At 37.5% G+C, this 16,472-nt stretch overlaps 1 protein-coding gene across 1 annotated transcript in view; it reads right to left on the bottom strand.

Moving 5' to 3' along the window:
• LOC145307130 (uncharacterized) overlaps positions 1-14,857 on the bottom strand; it is a 78,870-nt gene extending 64,013 nt beyond the window's left edge. Inside the window, exons 1-6 of the mRNA XM_080149484.1 lie at positions 14,797-14,857; positions 5,851-5,875; positions 4,034-4,047; positions 3,803-3,869; positions 1,643-1,682; positions 604-648 (exon numbers count right to left, since the gene is read on the bottom strand). Of these exons, the coding sequence (XP_080005610.1) occupies positions 604-648; positions 1,643-1,682; positions 3,803-3,869; positions 4,034-4,047; positions 5,851-5,875; positions 14,797-14,842 (237 nt within the window). The 5' untranslated portion in view covers positions 14,843-14,857. The remainder of the gene's footprint in view (positions 1-603; positions 649-1,642; positions 1,683-3,802; positions 3,870-4,033; positions 4,048-5,850; positions 5,876-14,796) is intronic.
• Positions 14,858-16,472: the final 1,615 nt, after the last annotated feature.

Genomic DNA, 16,472 nt, shown 5'->3' with positions numbered 1-16,472 from the left:
GATTTAGAAAGTGTAGCAACTCTAATATCGTTACTAGATTATCCGAACGTCCTTTTAAAACATTTTTTTCCAACCTTTTTTTTACAAAATCTTTTCATCTGATTTTAATATTGATTCCTATAATGTCAAGAAAAATATTATAAGCGAAGCATCTCCATTATCTAGTGCTAAAAATGTAAGTATGTTCTTTACGTAACATTTGCCTATTTAAGTAATTTATCATCACATTTACTTTCAATTTTGTTGTTAAAAATACCTCCCTAGGTAAATATTCTTCTTATTAAGTTCTGAAACTCTACAAGCGTTTGTTTGTTTGATAATTCCGTCTTTACTTATTATAGAGCTTTGCTTTTATGAATATTGTCATCTTTGTTTGATAAAATCAATCGAATCGTATTATAAACAGCTTTCCGCGGATATTGAATAAAAAAATTACAGAATTGAAACCTGTCTTTTTTTAGCCGAAGGCCATTGCTTACAAAACTATCATTAATTTTTATTTCATTATTCGTGAAAAATTGTGTGTAATATGATGCTAAAAATGAACCGGTTCTAATCCAGCGGATATTAATCGGTTTCAAAGGCATAATGAAAATAACTTACTGAATTACTTCTCGACTGATCTGACTTCAATACAAAATGTGACTTCTGAAAAGTAAACAAGAATTACATTTCTTTTAATTGTTGGATTTTTTCATGGGTGATTTTCTCAAGAGGATCAAGGTACCTACCTACCCAATCTAAAAAAAATACACAAAAATAACTTTCCGGCCCTAAAGGAAGCTTCCATGTAAAGGAGAACCTTTTAGGTCCAGCGGTTAGTGAGATCTATAGCTACAAACATCTTGCCTCTTGTATATTATAAATACTAGCGACTAAGCCCTTTTTTTTTTTTGGGGGGGGGGGGGGTATTTCTTACGGGAAAGACGATTGACTTACGGACAAGGTGTACTTAGTTGAGTAGATATGCATATTTATATCAGGGAGCTTAACAATGGCCGATAAATTGATGTACATCACCAGTGGTGATACTCAGAACTACCCCTGTCTGTAGATTACAATTACTAGTTATTACGTTTGGAAACTCAACTTCAAGAAGAAAAAAAACAATAAAAATTCCATAAAAGTCCAATAAGCAAGAAAACGCCACCCAATGATCAACCTAACATTATCAATGTTGTAGGCTTGATCCTTGATGTCATTAATCTGCTGAAAGAAGAGAAGATCAATCATTAATCTATGTGATTACATTATATGTATGTATGCATTCACATCATATATAGAGCCGAATAGTTGGCAATTGATCTCTCCTTACTTTCAGACTATTACTATGCTATTGCTCCCCGCAGGTCTTCTTGCATATTTATAATTACTGTTCCCATTCTATCCATCTCCCTCATCTTCTGGTTGGTCTGTTATCCAGCGCCTCAGTCGGCTATCTAGCAGTCCTCACCTTCTGGAGTCAGTTGAGTTTCTACAGGTATAGTTACGAAACGTTAATATAAAACTTTGTGGCCTAGTGTAATAAACAGCCCATTGTTCACAATAACAAATCTACGACCCTTTCTTCCCCAGATTAAGGATCGGGTACAAAAAAAGTGTCCAGTTCATTGACCCCTCCCTGATGATAAAAAAAATATACCTGGTCCGTAAGTTGTAGAAAATCTTCAAATTTCTCGCCTAACATTAAAAAACAGATATCTTAATTTTAGAACCTCTGGGAAAAGGTGATGGGGCAAAGTGAACCGCCAACCCCCCCCCCCCCCCCCCCTAGATATACCACACTTTTCTGGGATCTTGCTGTGTCAAGTATCAACTGTTGGGAATATCAAAGGATGACTCCATGCAAAATTTGAGCCGGTTCCGGCCAAAACCGGCCGTGAATTTTATAAAAAAAACATTTTTTCCGGTTTTTAGGGGGTATCTGTAAATCGATTCAGCTGGAGCAAAACCGGTTGGAGGTACAAAAAATTTTACTTCACATGAAATTTAGCCAATGCAATTGCCTACAAACATGTACTTCATCATCAACTTGATTGGACAACTCTTTCCCCTCCTAAATGTCCATTAAAACCTCGGAAACGGAAAAAAATCGCCAAAAATCACGCCTTCGACGGCGAATAACGGCTAAACGGTCAGCCGGAGGCGAATGAAACATAAATAAAAAAATGTCCGCCTTAAAAAGTTGTTCAACATTAAAATGATGCTTGAAGTCTCAAAAACGACTCCTTCCCCTCCTTTAAGGGGAAAAACTGAAAAACGTGATTTTCAAAAGTATGCCCACTTCGTGGGTGTGGGGGGCACTGAACCCGTCACCCCAGGGTAACCAAGTATAAAGTCTAGGCGGCCCACAATGCTGAATTTTCACCAAGTGAAAGTCTTGTGTTATTATCTCTTATGAGAAAAAAGTTATTAATTAATTAAAATTTCAAATTGTGATTTTTTGATGGATTTCTTTGATGAAATGACAGGCTGGTCAATTTTTAGGCCATTTTTTGCGGTTTTTGGGCTGTCACGCCCAAACGGTTTGAGATAATCTCACGGGACCTTTTCCCCAACCTAAGTCTGGTTATTTGTGAGGTCTAGGAAAAAAAATCAGACTTACGCAAAAGATTATAATTAAAATCTTTACACAGAAAAATGGCACGAGGTGAGGGTTTGAGGGGGCAAAATGAGCCGACCAGCGATTTTTGACGGCGCGCAGCGACGTCGTGCTTCATCCAATCCGGGATTTTTTTTCTTAGACCTCACAAATAACCAGACTTAGGTCGGGCAAAAGGTCCCGTGAGATTATCTCAAACCATTTAGGCGTGGCGGGCCGAAAACAGCAAAAATTGGCCTAAAAATTGACCGGCCTGTCATTTCATCAAAGAAATCCATCAAAAAATCACAATTTGAAATTTTAATTAATTAATAACTTTTTTCTCATAAGAGATAATGACACAAGACTTTCACTTGGTGAAAATTCAGCATTGTGGGCCGCCTAGACTTTATATTTGGTGACCCTGGGGTGACGGGTTCAGTGCCCCCCACACCCACGAAGTGGTCATACTTTTGAAAATCACGTTTTTTCAGTTTTTCCCCTTAAAGTAGGAAAAGGAGTCGTTTTAGAGACTTCAAGCATCTCTTTGATGTTGAACAAATTTTTGAGGCGGACGTTTCTTTACTTATGTTTGATTCGCCTCCGACTGACCGTTTAGCCGTTATTCGCCGCCGAAGGCGTGATTTTTGGCGATTTTTGCCGTTTTTTGCCGTTTCCGAGATTTTAATGGACATTTAGGAGGGGAAAGAGTTGTCCAATCAAGTTGATGATGAAGTATCCGTATCCGGATCCGGCTCAAATTTTGCATGGAGTCATCCTTTGATATTCCCAACAGTTGATACTTGACACAGCAAGATCCCAGAAAAGTGTGGTATATCTACCCCCCCCCCCCCCACAACCTTAATACAAAACTTTCAACATTCACCGCTGGCGGTGGGTGATATTCAGGATTCTTAGGGGATAAGACAATGGATAATAAATTTATGTTCATCCCTAACTATGAAAAAATATCCCTTCTGTAGATTAAATTATTTGTTTAAAAGCTTAGACACTACCTACTAGTTTGGTTCCGAGCTATCAAAATCCAATAAAAAGTGCCCAAAGTTATCAGGCCAACGAATAAGATAAGATTGTCATAATAATTAGGGTACCACATATCATTAGTTTCTGTCTATTCCAATGAAAACTTAATAAAAATACCCAAAGTTTCAAAGCCAAGTTATAATACTTTGGTTACCACATCAGTATCTGTCTATTCCTGATTGGCCAGTTGAGTCTGACGACTGGAGTAGCTGGATCCAATGGAGTGGAGGTTCATCTTCTTCACCTGAATAATAATCGGTTGAAAAGTTTGGACACATCTAATATAATAACAACAAGAAATTAAGCCATCTATCTTTAATAGGAGCAAAGTAAATCAAATTTTCCGTTTAAGACAGACAAATTGAATTGAATATGTATTGAGTTGCTATGCTACAAAACAAAACTTACCCTCACTTGGTAAAGGGGGGGGGTAAAATGTGGTGACTCGTGCCACGACATACCAGCAATTTTATTTTGGGTGCTACTCCCTTAGTTTTAGAGATAATTGGATAAAATCTTTTGGGCTGGGTCAGTAATTACCCCAACTAGAGGTATCTTTCAAAAAAAACGGCGGCGGGACAGCCGCTCCCGCCGCCCGCCGCCGTTTTCCGCCGCCACCAAAAATTTTTTTTTTTTTGAATTTCTCGCCGAATTAGGCAATTTGGAATCATTTGAGACAATGTTATTTTTTTCAAAAATTTTTCCCCTTACAAGCAACCCTGCGGGGGGACTTTGTCATTTTTTTCAAATTCTCGTATATCAAGGTATATCTTAAATATAGTACTTCTCCTGTGATTTTGAAGATATTGAAACAAAATCTTTTTAGGTTGGTAAGTAAAAAATATTTGAATTAAGAAAACGGCGGCGGGACCGCCGCTCCAGCCGTCCGCCGCCGTTTTCCGCCGCCAACAAAAAAAAAATTTTTTTTGCATTTCTCGCCGAATTAGGCAATTTGGAATCATTTGAGACAATGTTATTTTTTTCAAAAATTTTTCCCCTTACAAGCAGCCCTGCGGGGGGACTTAGTCATTTTTTTCAAATTCTCGTATATCAAGGTATATCTTAAATTCAGTACTTCTCCTGTGCTTTTGAAGATATTGGAACAAAATCTTTTTTGATGGGTCAGTAATAAATATTTGCGAGAAATGCAAAAAAAAAAATTTTTGTTGGCGGCGTAAAACGGCGGCGGACGGCGGGAGCGGCGGTCCCGCCGCCGTTTTCTTAATTCAAATATTTTTTACTTACCAACCTAAAAAGATTTTGTTTCAATATCTTCAAAATCACAGGAGAAGTACTGTATTTAAGATATACCTTGATATACGAGAATTTGAAAAAAATGACTAAGTCACCCCGCAGGGCTGCTTGTAAGGGGAAAAATTTTTGAAAAAAATAATATGGTCTCAAATGATTCCAAATTGCCTAATTCGGCGAGAAATGCAAAAAAAAAATTTTTTTGTTGGCGGCGGAAAACGGCGGCGGACGGCGGGAGCGGCGGTCCCGCCGGTCCCGCCGCCGTTTTCTTAATTCAAATATTTTTTACTTACCAACCTAAAAAGATTTTGTTTCAATATCTTCAAAATCACAGGAGAAGTACTGTATTTAAGATATACCTTGATATACGAGAATTTGAAAAAAATGACTAAGTCCCCCCGCAGGGCTGCTTGTAAGGGGAAAAATTTTTGAAAAAAATAATATGGTCTCAAATGATTCCAAATTGCCTAATTCGGCGAGAAATGCAAAAAAAATTTTTGTTGTTGGCGGCGGAAAACGGCGGGAGCGGCGGTCCCGCCGGTCCCGCCGCCGTTTTCTTAATTCAAATATTTTTTACTTACCAACCTAAAAAGATTTTGTTTCAATATCTTCAAAATCACAGGAGAAGTACTGTATTTAAGATATACCTTGATATACGAGAATTTGAAAATACGCAGGGCTGCTTGTAAGGGGAAAAATTTTTGAAAAAAATAACATGGTCTCAAATGATTCCAAATTGCCTAATTCGGCGAGAAATGCAAAAAAAAAAATTTTTTTGGTGGCGGCGGAAAACGGCGGCGGGCGGCGGGAGCGGCGGTCCCGCCGCCGTTTTTTTTGAAAGATACCTCTAGTTGGGGTAATTACTGACCCAGCCCAAAAGATTTTATCCAATTATCTCTAAAACTAAGGGAGTAGCACCCAAAATTAAATTGCTGGTATGTCGTGGCACGAGTCACCACATTTTACCCCCCCCCTTAGCTCCAGATAACATTTCCTCTAGTTTTTAATATACTTATTAAAAAGTTATTTATCGCATCGTATTATAGGCGGTCTTCCGCGGATAATTAAATAAAAAATTGTGAGAATAAAACCAATTGTGTAGCCCCAAGAGGCCGAATGCTATACATCATTTTTCAGTATTGCTGAGAACCGGTTATAATCCAGCGGATTTTAATTCGTTTCGAAGGCATACTAAATAAAACAATGTGCACTTCTTGTTAAACTTAATGTAATTAACCTATAACCTGTTTAGGTTAATCTACACCAAGCTAAGAGCTACATCAAGCTGGGAATGAAATACACCAAGCTGGGGAAGAAGTGAGAGGCCAAGAAGATATGACGGGACTCGAACCAGTGTTTTTATTACACCAAGCTGTTATAGTTAAAATACATCAAGTTAATATATTTTTGTAATATTTATTTGTGTTATTTTATTCATTCTTTATATCTATTCCAGAGTTAAGATTCTGGGGTTTTAGCTTACTCCGTGGTTGTAAATTACATCAAGCCTGTTTATGTTTCAGAAGAGATGTGTGTGTTAATGTTATTCTATCAATAGTTGGGACACCTGTCATTTTAGCCACTGCGCTCCCATTTAGGTAATTTCTTCAATGGTAGCATGGCTACGTAACGATCTACGGCAATGTTCCAAAGTTTTGATTTGATAACATAATTCATTTAATCTCTCTTGAAGTGAAGCACAGTTTTAGATCTCGAGAACAGAATCTCGCAACGTATTAAAAAGGTTTTAATACATATAAACACCCCCGTGTGGGTGACGTACCCCTGTGAGGGTGACACACATCAAACAGTAGCCCCTGTGTGGGTAATTTACCCCTGTGAGGGTGATGCATGTCAAAAGTGGCGAACGAACTTGGTGATTCAGAGAATAACACCAAGGAGGACGGGGGTGACACCGTCAATAGTAGCAGAAAAGAGGGCACTGACCCTATCAATTTAAAGGGGTGTAAGGGGGAGAAAAACACCAAAACAGAGGGGGATAATTTAAAGCTAACCCTAGAATCAAAAATGTCAGAGCCAGAGAAAAGGGACAAATGGCCCGGGTATGGGAGGGCAATTCCTATCCCATATCTAGAAGATTTTAAAGAGTTCTCAACATGGGTAAGATGTGTAGAGATGTGGAGTAAGACGACATCTGTCCCTAAAGCAGAACAAGGATACCACTTGGTAAGTGAAATTCCAGTCAAATCAGAAAGGTATGGAGACTCCTTAAGAGAAGATATTTTAAAAGCCGTGGAAACAGATGATTTAGTTTCAAATGAAAAAGGGGTGGAGAAGGTGATAACCTTTTTAAAATCGCGATTTTGGGTAGACCAAGAAGAAGAAATCTACAACACACATAGTAAGCTTAAATATTTACATAGAAAGAAAAATCAGTCCATTAGCGACTATATTATCGAGTTTGACCAAACTCTAACAAAAGCGCGGCAATTGAAAATTCTCCCAGAAGAAGGAGATACGAGATTAGATATGTTGTTTGCCTTAGAACTAATGATAACATCAGATCTCAACAGCTACGAATTTATGCTTATAAGGTCGGTAGCTAAGATAACAACAGAAGACGGCAAACGCTATGAGACAGTAAAATCAAAAATGCGTGAAATTCTAGGCAAATTAAACGAAAAAGTGAAGGAAAATAATGAAATAATGTTGGCCCAAAAGAATTCATGCAAAGAAGACGACATTCAGAGTAGTCAAATGGATGAAGCCTATATGGCTAAAGGATGGAAGCCGCCAAACAGAAAAGCGCAATACCAAAACAAAAATAACCGATACCAAAATCAGAATAACACCAAGAAGCAAAATAGCGCGCCGACAAACAATAAAGACTACAACAAGAGAGCATTCAGAACAAAACCACTGAACCCACCAGGGCCAGATGGGAAACCAATGAAGTGTTTAGGATGTAAAGCAGAAACACATCTAATAAGAGAATGTCCTGATGTAAAACACCTTAAAGAGAATAAGAAGTATCAAATGGTTTACATGACGAATCCACAAACACAAGAAAATGAAAAAGTGCTAATTGAAACATCAGAATCGGAACAATCTGAACAAGAAGACGAACAAGGAGTATTCTGTACAGTTCTCTGTGCAGGCGAAAAGGAGGATCTGAACCGATTCACAGCTGAAGCCTTGAATATGGCAGCACTAGACACTTGCTGCTCAGCTTCAGTAGCAGGAGAAAAGTGGATTAAAGTGTATCTGAAGTCATTACCAAAAGATATGAAGGAAAAAGTGGTAGGACCGTTAGAATCAGACAGAAAGTTTCTTTTTGGAAATCAAGGGAAACTAAATGCGAAAGCAAGATACATCATACCAGTGAAGATTGGAGGTGAATACAACAAGCTAGAAATCGATATAATATCCTCTGATATACCACTTTTGCTATCAAAGAATGCAATGAAAATGCTTGGGATAGCACTAGACATGAAAAATGATAAAGGAACCATAAATGGAAAACCACTGATACTACACACAACAAGCGCAGGACATTATGTGGTAGACCTACTCAACAACAAGGAAGAAATGAATGAAGTTTGCATAGCGGAACTTGAGAATAACAACGAGAAAGAGCAAATCAAAGCTCTGTTAAAGATCCATAAACAATTTGGGCATCGCCCAAAGAAACAGTTTGTGACGATTTTGAAAGAAGCTGGCCAATGGCATGAGAAGTTCTCAAGCATGATTGATGACATAATGGACAGCTGTGAAGGTTGTATAATGAGGAAGCGAACGCCTGACCGTCCGGCAGTGGCTCCTCCGCTATCAAATGACTTCAATCAGGTATTATGTCTGGACCTGAAAGTATGGGATAAAAACAAGGGAATCTACATTCTATACATGATAGACCATTTCACAAGATATCAAATGGCTGCAATTGTCAAAAGCAAGGAACCAGAGGAGATTGTCAAAGCAATCACCTTGAAATGGTTGCCTGTGTTCGGTAGAATGGACAAAATTCTGAGTGACAACGGTGGAGAATTTTGTAACGATCAGATGAGAGAAGTGAGTAGTTTGTTGAATGTACAACTGCTCACTAGTGGTGCTAATAGTCCCTGGCAGTGCGGGACTATAGAAAGAAACCATTATACATCTGACACAATAGTGCGCACAACGAAACAGGACTTTCCTAACATGAGCTTAGAAGTAGCTTTGGCATGGGCCATTACGGCTGTGAATTCCATGTCTAGTGTAAGAGGTTTCACACCACACCAACTAGTCTTTGGGAGGCAAATTAAGTTGCCAAACATACTAGAAGACCCACCACCAACATGGGAAGAGCCAGAGAAGAGTAAATCTCTGATGGACACTCTAGATGCTATCCACAAGACCAGGGTAGAATACACAAAGGCGGAGAGGTGCGAGAGAATCAAACGGGCTCTAAGAGCAAAGATTAGAAGCTGTGACACCATATATGAGAGAGGTGACATTGTCTACTTCAAGAAAGAAGGTGAGGATACCTGGAGAGGACCAGCAAAAGTGATTTTTCAAGATAACAAAATCATTTTCATAAGAATAGGTTCGATATATTACAGAGTCAGCGCAAACAGACTGATAAAAGCAGGAGAAGGTTTAGCAGCAAAGATTGAGGAACAAGAAATGGTAGAACAACAAGAACAAACAAGACAAGTAGAGAATGGCAATCCCAATATCAAGACAAGAAGGCCAGGTGGAACAAATGACGTGGCGGATGTGCCCGACATGACTGAATTAAGAATGGAAGAGAAAGGTCAAGACGACGCAGATGATAACCCTACCGAAGTTGTTCAGGAAGATGAAATTGTTCCCATGGAACAAACTGAGACAACACAACATCAAGAGAATGTACGAACAGAGAACAACGACATTCCAGCAAGTAATCAAGAAAACACCAAGCAAAAAGGGCACAAACATAGAAAAGTGAATCAAAAACCAACACCTGAAATTAATGATGATGGCACATTGAAAAACGCTGCCAGGGTGTTGAAAAGGAATGACAGAATAGAGATTTTCGAAGATGGAAAATGGGAAAAAGGTGTGATCCTGGGACATGGAGGTAAAGTGACGGGAAAACACAGTGGATGGTTTAACTTCCAACTTGACAACGGTCAAGTATTTCATGATGAAGTCACAAACAGAGAAATCAGGTATGAGAAAGAAGAAAGTGGCGAGGAATCAGAACACGAAGAGGTACTCTTTACAATCAAATTAGACAGTGGAAAGACACTAGAAGTCAAAGACATTGACAAGAGAAAAATATGGATTGAAAAAGATGAAGAAACGGTTTCAATACTTTTATTAACAGAAGAAACACTAGCAGTGATGTTACCGAAGGATAAGAGAGACTCACCTGAAGCAATGATAGCCAAGATGGAAGAACTGAACAAACTCCAAGCATTTAACACCTATGAAATAGTTGATGATGAAGGTCAAGAGAGAATTACAACTACCTGGGTACTTACCGAAAAAGGACCAGATGTAAGAGCCAGGCTAACAGCAAGAGGGTTCCAGGAAGACGGAGACTTCCCAACTGATAGCCCAACAGTTCAGAAACACTCCATAAAAATTCTATTAGCAATTGCTGCTACAGAAGGTTGGGACATACAAACTACTGATATTACTAGTGCTTTTCTCCAAGGTGATAGGATGGACAGAAAAGTATATGTAAAACCACCAAAAGAAGCCCAGTTAGGTAATAAACTCTGGTTGTTGCTGAAGTGTTTGTATGGTTTAAAGGATGCCAGTAGGAAATGGTACCTAAGAGTCGTGAAGAAACTTAAAGAACTAGACTTTAAGACCAGTCACTATGACTCTGGACTATTTTATCTAGTCAAAGATGGTGAGCTCATAGGAATAATAGCATTACATGTAGACGATTTCTTGCACGCCGGAAACCAGTTTTTTAACGAACAGATCATGCCTCAAGTGCTTTCCTGTTTCAAGGTAGGCAAGTCAGAGTCGAGAGACTTTTTATACACTGGTTTCCACATGAAGAAATCTGAGGATGGAGTTACAATCGATCAAGATAGATACATCAAGAATGTGACAATTCCTGCCATAGATCTGCAACAGTTGAAGGACAGAAAACGTGACATGAATCAAGAGGAGCTGTCGCTCTTAAGACAACTCACAGGTATTGTCAACTGGGCTGCAAGAGCTACAAGGCCAGAACTATGTTTCGAAATGATAGATCTCTCAACAAAGTTCAAAGGAGGGAAGGTGGAGGACCTGATCAGAGCCAAGAATGTAGCGAACAGACTGAAGAAAACACAGGTGTCAATTAAAGTATCCAACTTAGACAGACTGCAAGACTGCAAAATAGTAGTCTACACAGATGCAGCATATCGCAATCTAAACAACAACACTGACAGCTGTGGAGGATTCATAGTTTTCCTTGTAAACACCAAGAATGGAAAGTGCGCACCAATTGAGTGGAAGAGTGGAAAATTGAAACGGAAAGTACACAGCACTCTAGGTGCAGAAACACAAGCTTTGAATAATGGCTTAGATGCAGCGATGGGAACAAAGCTCCTGATGAAAGAAATCTCAGATGGCAAGTTAGACTTACAAGTCATAGCAATCACAGACAATATGTCTGCAAGAACTTCCATATACTCTGAAGCAGAAGTGGGAGAAAGAATTCTAAGAGGTGATATTGCTATCATCAAAGAAATGATCCGTGAGGAAAGAGTACAAGAGGTTAAGTGGGTAGAAGGTGACTTTATGTTAGCTGACTTACTTACGAAACGAGGCGTGAACAAGCTAGCACTTCTAGATGTGTTGCAATCTGGAAACCTAGGAAGGAAAAACCTACATGTAGTGAACAGCTAAACAAGAGCAAAACACACCAAGTCTGTAAATACCTGTAGAAATTAAGAAAATAAATATAAAAATACCATAAAAATGCCAAAAACAACAAAAACCCAATAAAAAGTATCAAAAACAATCAAAAACAACATAAAAATCAACAAAAAGAAGAAAACCCGATAAAAATGCAAAATTTGTTTTTTAGTTCATCACCACTTGAACCCTAATCTATAAAAATTGTGGTACAGCCTTAATATGAACGAGTTGGCAACATACGCGTGGAGTAGAAATCGCACATGGCACTCACAAATACACAGATGTAAACAAAAACAATAGCAGACATATTTAATTCAACGTGAACACAAGAATAGTGAACTCCGCAATTTAAAAAGTTTCTTTTCTTCAACGAACAATAAAAGCGATAGTTTTTTTTTGCTTTACAATTTTATGATATTTTATCTTTTGACACACACCAAACAGTTTAATTTTTTTATAAAAAAATCTTTATTTAATTTTTATCGACACACACCAAGCAGATTTTTTTATGAAAGATATTTATTTAATTTTCATTTCTCAATTATTAATCGACAAACACCAAACAGTTTTTTTTTATCGACGCACATACATCAAACAGTTTTTTTATCCTTGGGCCCATTAAAATTCAATATACAACAAGTATTTGATTTCATCAAAAATAATTAGAAACTACAACAAGTTTTGTTTCTTTTCAGATTTATAGAGATTACAACATGCCAAGATTTAACAACCCCACTAGGAACGTGGTGTTTAGCAGTTTCAACCTGCTTGATGGAGTCCTGGACCAAGCTAGGACCGGCATCACCTGGATATCATTGGCCGATCGAGACCTAAAGGCCATGACCAAGACCATCGTGGATGCTGTCAAGGACACCACCGTCCCCAAGCACATAATAGTAACTTCAATGCAGAAGTTTGTAGGGGGGACCCCAATCAACAAGCTAAAAGAGGCCATCAAAGAAATCAGTGATGCTGTGAGAGGGCAAGAGATGAACAAGTTAGCTTTCTCATTTGCTCACTTCATGCCGGCGCACGAAAAGGTGTGGGGGGCAGTTGCTGCCTTTAATAAAGAGGTGCAGATGGAGAATGAAAGGCTAAATATGCCTAGGGTCAAGGGGCATAAGGTGGTGATGATGCCAAATTCGAATGTGGATATGACGAGGCGTGTACGCCTGTCTCAATGGCTAGAGCCGCAATTAGGTACCAACATTGGAAACCACCTTTCTTTTGAGGGACAAGAAAACCATGTCAGGTTTCTCATGACAGTTTTTGACAGGGCTTTCTCACCATATAATCATAGACCAGCCAGCCGTGAACCAAGAGAACAACAACCAATGACGCTAGCTGTAACCCCTGGCTATTGTGATGATTTATTCTTCAAGCAGGTGTTAAGAAGGAAGCTAATTATAACGAGCCCACAACCATCTGGTGAGAAGATTTTGGATTGTACCAATCACAGACAACCAGGATGGGAGGAATGGGAAGTGTTTAGGAAGCACGGAAGCCTGTGGCGTTATTGGGAGAAGATGGGCATATTGGAAGCATACATTAAGATCATGAAGAAGGGAGACAAAATACCAGCTTGGATCATAGCACCTAAGGAAGTCGAAGAACCTGCCGCTGTTGTGGTAGAAGATGCTGTAGCATTGGATGAACAAGATGATGATCTAGAAGTTGCTATGATTGATGAGAATGATGATGAAGTTGTGTTTCTCCAAGAAGTTCCAGCACAGGAAAGGAATGATTCCAGGATGGATGATGATGCTGAAACAAAGCCCATACGTCAGGTGGAAGTGTTAGAAGAGGTAAATGAGTTTGAAAACAACAAAGATGGAAGAGACAGTATTGAGAATGAGAATTTGAAGGAAAGAGTTGAAGAATTGATCAGGGAGAAGGAAATAGTGATGGAGAAAATGAAGGCTTATCAAAGCAAGAATGAGATGCTAGAGGCTAAACTAGCAAGAGAGAAAACAACAGTAAAGCATTGGAAAAGTTTGGTTGACATCAAGCAAAGAGAATGTAATGATACCCTGAAGAAAATGGAAGATGACCTTAAACACACCAAGCACAATTTGCAGCGAATGACGGCAGAATATGAATTCCTCAGAAACATCTACACTGCTGATAGGACAAAGCAAACAAAGCAAGAAAGACTGAGAGTTACAAGACGCTACGCTAGAGACAAGGATTTTGAAGCTTATGGTAAAAACCACAAGTAAAAGCTCAACAGAACACAAAAACTAAAAGGTTTTATATTAATGTTAAACTTAATGTAATTAACCTATAACCTGTTTAGGTTAATCTACACCAAGCTAAGAGCTACATCAAGCTGGGAATGAAATACACCAAGCTGGGGAAGGAGTGAGAGGCCAGGAAGTTATGACGGGACTCGAACCAGTGTTTTTATTACACCAAGCTGTTATAGTTAAAATACATCAAGTTAATATATTTTTGTAATATTTATTTGTGTTATTTTATTCATTCTTTATATCTATTCCAGAGTTAAGATTCTGGGGTTTTAGCTTACTCCGTGGTTGTAAATTACATCAAGCCTGTTTATGTTTCAGAAGAGATGTGTGTGTTAATGTTATTCTATCAATAGTTGGGACACCTGTCATTTTAGCCACTGCGCTCCCATTTAGGTAATTTCTTCACTTCTAGTATCAATGAGCTCTTAAAGGGAGGGGGGCAGAATAAAATAGCCTAAAGCCATTTGATGGATCTCTCCAACATTATTACATCACAAGACCTATTTTGAAGCTTTAATAAAATAGAGAACTCAATAGGTTCAGAGGTTAGATATCTATTTTAAAACGATCAAAAACCTTACTATCTATTACAAAGAGTAGAACGATGGCTGTCTCATGGTTAAGATTTCGGTAACCGCTAAACCTATTGAATTCTACTCTTGAATACGCCTACTGTGTTAATTCTTGTTGTGGTTTTAAGCTATAATTTTGGTACACCATATCGTTTTAGCAGATAGCGAGATCCTACGGGACAAACGTTCACACACAGACATTCTGTTACTTTAATATAGAAATATTGCAAAACTATTTAAATATAAGTTCCTAAAATTAAATCTTTTTCTTCAGAATTTCTTGATTTTTCTTCTTCCATTTTTAAAAGATAATTTCCTCTGAAATTTTTGGAACATTTTTTGAAGAAAATTTCGGAGATTTTTGTAATTTTAGTTTTGGACCATTTTTTCTATTTGATTTCGAAGATTTTTTAAATCATATTTATTTGCAACTTTTCACTTTGGAAGATTTTCTTCTCAACTCAATTATTTTCTTTCTGCTTGTTATTTATTCATCGTACGACGCGGCAAGTGTCGCTTGGGATATAAATAACTTTGGTGCTATATTTTCTCTGTATATTTTTTAAGTATCATTACATCTCACCCGATTTATTTAGCATCTTCTGTGAGTCCAGGGATAATTTTTGGATAATAATTTCGAATATTTGAAATGGATCTAGGCTATTTTGTAAGTTTCAATTAATTAAAGGCCACTAGATGCTAGGAGCAAAACCGCTGATAAAAAAATTAATGAGGGATATTTTGTTCTAACATTTTTATACCAAATTTCCTTACAATCAAAAATATGCAAAAGAAACTTTCAATTTATCACAAAAACGCTTTGATTTTAAAATTAATTTGTCTTTTGAGATAGAAAATAATTAAACCATTCTAAAAAATAAAGAATTTTATTTTTAAAAAAGAAACTTATCCCAAAAGGCAACTTTCCAAAAGGGCTAGCTCTATGATAGCGGCATTCGCGCGGAAGGCTTCTAGTAAACAAAGGAATCTATAAAAGCAGAAAAATTTGACAATCGCTCAATTTAACCATCGGCCGCCGAAGAGGCTAGATTACTCATAATAACAAAGTCAACTGAAAATAAAACAGACGTTAATTTCAAAAACATAATTGTATTTTATAAAATTTTACAAAAACCGTGAGATGAAAGGATTAAGACAATGGACAATAAATTATGATGATAAACAAAACAACCCCTGCTATAGATTAAAATCAATGTTTGGCCGTTGCATTGCTATTTATTTTGGAACCAACCAATCAAAATTAATTAAAAGTACCCAAAGTTTTTGAGCTAATGAATATGATAAAGGGGTAATTAAACTTTGAGTACCGGTTGAAATTTCAATAATATCATCTTACATATTTTTATATTCAATTAGATTTGATATAATTAAAGTACGTTTATACAGGGAGGAGGGAGGGGACATTGGACTGTAATTTACACTGGTACCCAATGTTTCATAAACATCTTCTCTCATTGGTTTGCCAAAAATCTTTGGATACTTGTATTATATCTTTTGGTTAGTACAAAAGATGAAAAAATTTCAACTAGTACTTATATAGTTCCAATCTACAAAAGGGCAAATTTGGCATATCATAATTGGGGATTTGTGTTAATTTATCTATCACTGTCTTATGGCCCTTAAAATTCCTCGACGTTTAAAAGCCATGAACATGTTTAAAATAAGTTGGTTCCATGTTTATTTATAATTTTAAATCTTCTGGGATGGTATTTAGGCTATTATAAAACACTCGATCCCATTCCCATATGCTAGGAGTTTATTAGCTAGCTAGTAGGTCCTTTTTAATAAACAATATTGTGCTTTGGTGTCCTAGAATAATTATTCCTGAACGAAAAGGATAATTAAGATATCACATAAAACAAATGATGTTATACGTTAAAAAGGTTAAAAATCAACATGTTTAAAATG

This window comes from Acartia tonsa, chromosome 15 (assembly GCF_053477335.1).
Source record: "Acartia tonsa isolate MP-2025a chromosome 15, ASM5347733v1, whole genome shotgun sequence".
NCBI lineage: Eukaryota > Metazoa > Arthropoda > Copepoda > Calanoida > Acartiidae > Acartia > Acartia tonsa.
The sequence above is the reverse complement of the archived record's forward strand: the minus strand, read 5'-3'. Positions and strand labels throughout refer to the sequence as shown.